The sequence below is a fragment of the Ochotona princeps genome, chromosome 20 (genome assembly GCF_030435755.1).
Source record: "Ochotona princeps isolate mOchPri1 chromosome 20, mOchPri1.hap1, whole genome shotgun sequence".
Taxonomy (NCBI): Eukaryota; Metazoa; Chordata; class Mammalia; order Lagomorpha; family Ochotonidae; genus Ochotona; species Ochotona princeps.
In genome coordinates, this window is record NC_080851.1 from 29,580,540 (window position 1) to 29,588,580 (window position 8,041).

Here is an 8,041-nt window from a genome sequence, read left to right on the forward strand (position 1 = left end):
CCACTTAGTCAGGCATGCCACTAATTTTGGAATGTTCTCTCATTGAATAATTTGTTCAACAGGAAACGACAGTTGCAGGACACACAGAATACAGGTGAATACAGACCCTTGTCTGGACCTACAAGCTCATTGTTTTGTTTTGTTTTTTTAAGACTTATTTATTTTTATTGGAAAGTCAGATATACAGAGAGGAGGAGAAACAGAGAGGAAGATCTTCCGTCTGATGGTTCACTCCCCAAGTGAGCCGCAACGACTGGAACAGAGCCAATCCGAAGCCAGGAGCCAGGAGCTCTTCCAGATCACCCACGTGGGTGCAGGGTCCCAAGGATTTGGGCCGTCTTCAACTGCTGTCCCAGGCCACAAGCAGGGAGCTGGATGGGAAGCAGGGCCACCAGGATTAGAACTGGCGACCGTTAGATCCCGGCGTGTGCAAGGCGTGAACTTAAACCACTAAAGCACACTGTTTTATAACTGCATTACTTTTTCCCACCCCTACATCACTTTCTCATGCTCACTATACACCTTTGGTATTTAAATGTTTGTATCTTTTCATCCACCCAAACCAGGAACCTCTTCCGGGTCTCCCACGCGGGTGCAGGATCCCAAGGCTTTGGGCCGTCCTTCACTGCTTTCCCAGGCCACAAGCAGGGAGCTGGATGGGAAGTGGAGCTGCCAGGATTAGAACTGGCGACCATATGGGATCCCGGCACGTTCAAGGCGAGGACTTTAGCCGCTAGGCCACACCGCCGGGCCCGTGCCAGCAGGCATTCTTAATAGATTTTCAATGAAGACCAATTTCACCGGAGTTCGGTGCAATCTCAATGTAGTTTTTATCTGTATTTCCCTTACAGCTAAGGAGTTTGAGCATTTTTTCCTATGTCTATTAGCCATTTGAATAAGTTCTTTTGAAAAATACTTGCAGGCCCGGCGATAGCGCAGTGGTTAAAGTCCTCACCTTGCATGCACCGGGATCCCATATGGGCGCCGGTTCTAATCCCGGCGGCCCTGCTTTTCATCCCATCCAGCTCCCTGCTTGTGGCCTGGGAAAGCAGTGGAGGACAGCCCAAAGACTTGGGACCCTGCACCTGTGTGGGAGACCCGAAAGAGCTCCTGGCTCCTGGCTTCAGATTGGCTCAGCTCCAGTTGTTGCAGTCACTTGTGGAGTGAACCATCAGATGAAAGATCTTCCTCTCTGTCTCTCCTCCTCTCTGTATATCCACCTTTCCAATAAAAATAAATAAATCTTCAAAAAAAATACCGGCTCATTTCCTTCACCCATTTCTTCACATGTTGGTTTGTTTTGCTATTGCTGAGTTTCTGAAGCTCTTTATAAACTCTACCATTTGCAACAAAATGGCCCCAACTACAGACCATTATGCTCAATGAAATAATCCAGTCTCAAAAAGGCAAATATTATTATGTTCTGATATAAGGCAACCTTCATACAAAATACAAGACCAGTATATATACAGGTAAACATACAATCATCTAGAGGAACTATATAGGGGAAGCATTCATACTGAAAAGGAAGATACAATGCAGGATGCCTCTCTACTCCTGAATAAAAGATGGACTCCCAATCAAACTGTTCAGTGTATCTTCACAATAGGATGCCTGACTCTCTACTGTCAGCTCTACCTATAATGTCAGGGTACATGTAAGCAGAATGATGGCCTTGTAACTGTTGCTGAAGGACTACTATTGTACTAATACAGCAGAAACAGTGTGGGCAGGGGGACTGGAGAGTGCGGGAGGGGAAATCCCTGAACCTATGGAAAATAAAAATTTAAGGGAAAAAAACATTAAGATCAATATAGAGCAACACTAAACAATACAATAGTCAATACTCACTTGAAATGGGGCTATTCTGACTTCTCTAAAATAAACAGCGGATTTCAAAAACTTTATATGAGAAAAGGGATATAAAACACATTGTTCACATTTTTATGTGAAATATATTTTTGAAACATATTGTTCAATCTGTTCAATATGTGATTCACACCTGTGGAGTGAGCCAGTGGACAGAAGATTTTTCTGTCTCACCTTCTCTCTGAAAATCTGCCTTTCCAATAAAAATAAACAAATCTTTCTTAGAAATGAACATACTGAATACATGTAATTTAATAAAAACATTTAAGTCAATTGTGCTCTTTCATTATATTTGTTCAATGGCGCTGCTAAAAAAATTTTATAACCTACTTTTCTGATAGATCTGTACTCAGCACTGGTCTAAAAATCTTATTTAAGCTAATAAATGATGTTATTAAACAATGAACTTAAACATGTTATTTATCATAAAATCTTGAGCACTGCTGAATGCCACAGATGCTCTCAGCCAAAGCCCAGGGACAGAGAACGGCAACATGTCCATGCTATCAATCAGAGAATGGCCATGTCCATATAACATCTGCTACTAGTTACCTATGGCTTCCTACAGTAGAGCTGATTCACATGCTAGAATTACTAATTTACCATATTCTTATAGAAGTTGTTTTCTCATAAATCTCATAAAATTCCCACATTACCAAATTACCTCCACCCTCACAAAAAGGAATTTCTATGCTATAACAATTACAGGGAAGGGGCAGGTCCTATGGCATAGCAAGTTAAACTTCCATCTGCAGTGCTAGCATCCCATGTGCTGGTTCCTGCACTGGCTATTCTATTTCTGATCCAGCTTCCTCCTAATGCACCTGAAAAAAATCAATGCAAGATGGTTCAACTGCTTGGGCCTCTGCATCCACACCCAAGACCTGTACGACGTGCTCAGCCTCAGCATATCCCAGCCCTGGCTGCTGAGACCACTGGAGAGAGAGAAAGCAGATGAAGATCTGTTTCTCCCCTCCCCCATAACTCTGCCTTTCAAATAAATACCTTAAGGAAAAAAAGACTTATAGGGAAATGATAAAATGAGGGGTTTTTTTTAAAGTAAATTCTCAACAGAAACACTTTGTCGCTTTGTTTTGTACTTCAAACTGAACAAACTTATCTGACTTTCAGCATGCCAGGAGAAAAATACCTAGATTTACAATGAGAAAAAAATATGTCAGATTCAAATTTAAGTCATTACAAAATATGATTTTTATCTTTCAATAAACAATTTTTAAAAGCACCCCTAGATGGGGCTATCACTTCACAAATACAACTGCTCAGCGTAAATAGCCTGGAAAGTTAGTATTCAGTGTAATCCTGGCGTCACAATTTTTCTATGAAGTTTTTAACTTGATATGAGTATACTGCTTAGATCAGATACATCTCCATCTGTAGCTATTTAGCTTCTAAAAATGCCTTGTGCAACATTCATTCATCCAGTCTTCCCATTGTGGTTTCTGCTATGGAGGACCTGGGTCAGGGAAGAGGAAGAGGACAAAAAAAATGGTCGGTTACTAACCTGGGCCCAAAATGTTACTGCATCTTCTACATGACTTCCAACCACATCCTCAACTAAAACCAAACAGGATGCAAAGAAAATTAGAAATAAATCACCATCATCCAGCATTTACATTGTGAAACAGTTTTATAACTGTCAGTACCTTTATTGTAATGGGTGTCTTCATCCATCTGGACAACTCCTGGAAAACTGAAATTGTACCTTGAATTAGATTATGGTCCTGCATTAACAGCAATAAAGACTAAGCCTGACAATATTCAAATTTTTACAAGCATACTTTGTCCTAAACGAAGCTATCAAAAATCAAACTCCACATTACAAAATGATCTGTGTCTTCCTCGATAATTGGTTCTTTCATTTTCAATATGCTATAGCTCACAATTCCATTACATAATCTCAATCCATGAAATCACCTCTCTAGCCAAATGCTTAAAAATTTACAGTGAAGTGAATAATGCAGGTACATAATGACATTCTTTCCTAAAAAAAACTGACACATTCCTCCTCCCCCTGCCAAAACAAAACAAAACAAAACAAAAACAAAACAAAACAAAACCAAAACAAAACAAAACAAGAGAATCAATGGGTTAGCGCTGTGGGGGCGCTCCGGGCTTGTGGGAAGGATCCAATGGCGTCGAGGAGGCAGGGGAGTGCGGTACTCAGCTCCAGGTCAACTTCTTCTCACCCCAAACCTGTCCAGGCCGCGTTCCTTGCGCACACCAGGGGTACCCATGGCCGCCTCGGTGGTCCCCAAAGGCCAGGAAACGGGCCTGATCAGGGCTGGAGGCCGACCCACGCACCCGGCGGCAACCACGCTGCCGTCCAGACGGGCGCCTTATACCGGACACCTCACAGACGATGACTAACCTCACACTCTCTGCCACGGACGCCCGAGAAAAGTGACCCTGGCCCCACATGCCGGACCCTCGGCACTCCGCCCGCCGCCCCGCCGCTACCGCGCACGTGCAAGGCCTTACCGCGCGGACGGCCTCACACTGAGCCTGCGCACACGGCCCTGCGTCGCCATCCGGGCCTGGCGGGAGCCGCGGCAGTCACGTGAGCACCGAGGGCCTTGACCAGCAAGCAGCACACGGCCAGACGAAGGCCTCACACCGGGCGTTTATGTGGAGATGTGTAGGCCCGGGCTTCCGGCCACCTGACAGCCAATGGCTGCGCCCTTTCTCTGGACGTCAAAAGCGTAAGTGGTGGCGTGACATTTCGCGGTCTTTCTACGTCATCTAGTCCGGCGGATTTACATTTGACAAGAAACGTCGTAGTCGTTTTAGGGGATGATGAAAGGACAGAGAATTTGGGGGAAATGTTTTTGCAGGTTCGTAGCGGTTCCCTGCATTTCTGCATCTAAATTTAGCACTCCGATCTTTTCTCTAGCACTACAGCTTTATATATATATATATATACATATATATAATGACATTTAAGATATATATAACATTTAAAAAACATATGACATTTAATAATTAATATATTCAATTAATATATATGCCATTTTAAAAAACAAGAATATAACTTCACTGCCTGGTCATATGTAGATATTACACTTTATGGCCAGCCATAACATTCTGCTTCCGGTCACCATGCATCTGTTTGCCTTTTCTAGAATTTAGTATTAATGAACTGGTATGTGTTCACTTCATCGTGCTGCTTTGCCCAGCATGATGAAATTGCGTTTCATTCATTTGTGCTGGGCATCCATACTTGGCTGCTGCTTGTTGCTGCGAACTATTAAGTCCTCGAATAGAACATGAGATGTCCTGGACCTTTGGACTGTGTCCAGTTTCGGATTGTTTCACGTAAAGTTGCTGCGGTGTAAAAGTCTGTGTAGGAGGGTATGCTTAATTTCTCTCAAGTTGATACCCAGAGTGGGATGAGAAGGCCTCAGAGCACTGTGTGTGTAAGAAATGGGTAGATTGTTTTTTATAAAGTAGGTGGAACTATTTTCTGTTCACACTTGCAGTGTTTACAAGTTCTAGTTGGGGAAAAAAGAAATAGTAAGTTTCTAGTTGTTCTATACTCTATACTTGATCAGTGGGGTTTCTTTTTTCCAGTTTAAACCTTTATATATAGCAGGTAGTATTCTCTCCTTGTGGTTTTAATTTGCATTTATTTCTCTACTAAATGATTGAGCATCTTTTCATGTATTTTCCCTCATATTTCTTAGGTAAAGTGTTTACATGTTTTCCCATTTACTGTTAAACTGCTATTTTTCAGTTTTGACAGTTCTTTATATATTATGAATTCAACTTCTGACTCTTAAGTATTTTTCCCAGTGTTTGGCTTTTTGCTCTTTTAAAAAGAGTGTTTCAAAGAGCAAAAGTCTAATTTTTCACAAAAGCTGTTGTGCTTCTTAAGGCTCTACATTTAGTTATGTTATTCTTTTCATGTTTTCTAAAATGCAAAACATGGATCAAACTTGATTTCTCTATAAATGTACATGCAGTTTGTCTAGCAGCATGAATTGAAAAACCATTTATTTATTTTTATTGGAAAGGCAGATATACAGAGAGGAGGAGAGACAGAGAGGAAGATCTTCCATCCCATGATTCACTCCCCAAGCGGCTGCAACAGCTGAAGCTGAGCCAATCCGAAGCCAGGAACTCTTCTGGGTCTCCCACGCGGGTGCAGGGTCCCAAGGCTTTGGGCCGTCCTCCACTGCTTTCCCAGGCCACAAGCAGGGTGCTGGATGGGAAGTGGAGCTGCCAGGATTAGAACCAGTGCCCATATGGGATCCCGGGGCATGCAAGGCGAGGACAGTAACTACTATGCTATTGTGCCAGGCCCTCTGTTAGTTTTTAATCTTTGTCAAAGATCAGTTGACCGGGGCAAGCTTTATACACAACAGGGGAAACCGCCACTTGGGAGTCTGATAGATAATCCCCTATAACCCTCACCATGCTCTGCCTCTCAGGTAAAATTAAGTTTACTTTGATGCAACAAATTCTTTTTTTTTTTTTTTTAAAGATTTATTTTATTTTTATTACAAAGTCAGATATACTGAGAGGAGGAGAGATACAGAGGAAGTGGAGCTGCCGGGATTAGAACCAGCGGCCATATGGGATCAAGGCGAGCGCCTTAGCCACTAGGCCACGATGCCGAGCCCCGATGCAACAAATTCTTGAAATCCATGCATATGAGTGGGGTCTTCAAAAAGTTCATGAAAAATACATATGATGAAAAAACTGCAAAGATTTCAAAAATCAAGTGCATCAAAATAAACTTGCCTTTTAATTTTATTTTTCCGCTTACACTTTGCAGTGCCCTCATGTTACTGGGCTACAGGTGACTGGTACTCAGTTCTACAGGATTTTCTGAGGAAGTTTAAGAAACACATCTCAGGATTTTCTGGCAAGCTGGTGGGCCCACAGTCATGAGTTCCCCCACAGCACTGGACTGCACACGTTTGAGCCAGTGGGAATGCCAAGCCACAGTGTTTGAATATCCTGCAAAAAAAAAAGCAAGAGAGCCAGGACACAGGCCCAGGACAAGACGGCATCACCAGCCACCATGTGCAGCTTCCAGGTGTTTCACAATAGGACTGGGGTAAGCAGTGAGACCACAAGGACCTGATTGGCACACAAGAGGGATCCAGTACACTTACACATTAGTGTGCAGCGGGGCCAGCGCTGTGGCACAGCCAGTAAAGCCACCAGCTGCATCGCCAGCATCCCATACAGGAGCTGGCTTCTGTCCTACTAGTTCCATTTCTGATCCAGCTCCCTGCTCGTAGCCTGGGAAAGCAACCAAGAATGGCCTGTGTGCTTGGGCACCTGGTTTCTGACAGGCCCAGCTCTGGCCACTGCAGCCATTTGGGGAGTAAACCAGTGGATGAAGGTCTCTCCTCTGGAACTATGCTGTTCAAACAAATAAAAAAAATTTTTTTTAAGAATAATATGTATTGGGCTTGGCAGCGTGGCCTAGTGCCTAAGGTCCTCGCCTTGATCCCATATGGCTGCTGGTTCTAATCCTGGCAGCTCCACTTTCTCTCTATCTCTCCTCCTCTCAGTATATCTGACTTTGTAATAAAAATAAAATAAATCTTAAAAAAAAAAAAAAAAAGGGCTCGGCAGCGTGGCCTAGTGGCTAGGGTCCTCGCCTTGATCCCATATGGCTGCTGGTTCTAATCCCGGCAGCTCCACTTCCTCTGTATCTCTCCTCCTCTCAGTATATCTGACTTTGTAATAAAAATAAAATAAATCTAAAAAAAAAAAAAAAAGAATAATATGTATCAGACCCGGCAGTGTGGCCTAGTGGCTAAAATCCTCGCCTTAAACGCGCCAGGGCCCCATATGGGCACCGGTTCTAATCCCGGCAGCTCCACTTCCCATCTAGCTCCCTGCTTGTGGCCTGGGAAAGCAGTCAAGGATGGCCCAAAGCTTTGGGACCCTGCACCCATGTGGGAGACCTGGAAGAGGTTCCTGGTTCCCGGCTTTGGATCGGCGCAGCACCGACCCGTTGCGGCTCACTTGGGGAGTGAATCATCGGACGGAAGATCTTCCTCTCTGTCTCTCCTCCTCTCTGTATATCTGACTTTGTAATAAAATAGAGCTTTAAGAAAATTTTTTTAAAAGAATAATATGTATCACTATAAGATGGGTGTATCACTTTAAAATACAGATTTTTATTTAAAAGCAT

At 43.2% G+C, this 8,041-nt stretch overlaps 1 protein-coding gene across 11 annotated transcripts in view; it reads right to left on the minus strand.

Moving 5' to 3' along the window:
• STK31 (serine/threonine kinase 31) overlaps nucleotides 1-4,541 on the minus strand; it is a 162,871-nt gene extending 158,330 nt beyond the window's left edge. For 10 of the 11 annotated variants that reach the window (XM_058678192.1, XM_058678191.1, XM_058678194.1 and 7 more), the window contains exons 1-3: nucleotides 4,259-4,363; nucleotides 3,534-3,580; nucleotides 3,392-3,444 (exon numbers count right to left, since the gene is read on the minus strand). In XM_058678192.1, the coding sequence (XP_058534175.1) occupies nucleotides 3,392-3,444; nucleotides 3,534-3,580; nucleotides 4,259-4,308 (150 nt within the window). In that variant the 5' untranslated portion in view covers nucleotides 4,309-4,363. The other variant, XM_058678188.1, reaches the window with a different exon arrangement.
• Nucleotides 4,542-8,041: the final 3,500 nt, after the last annotated feature.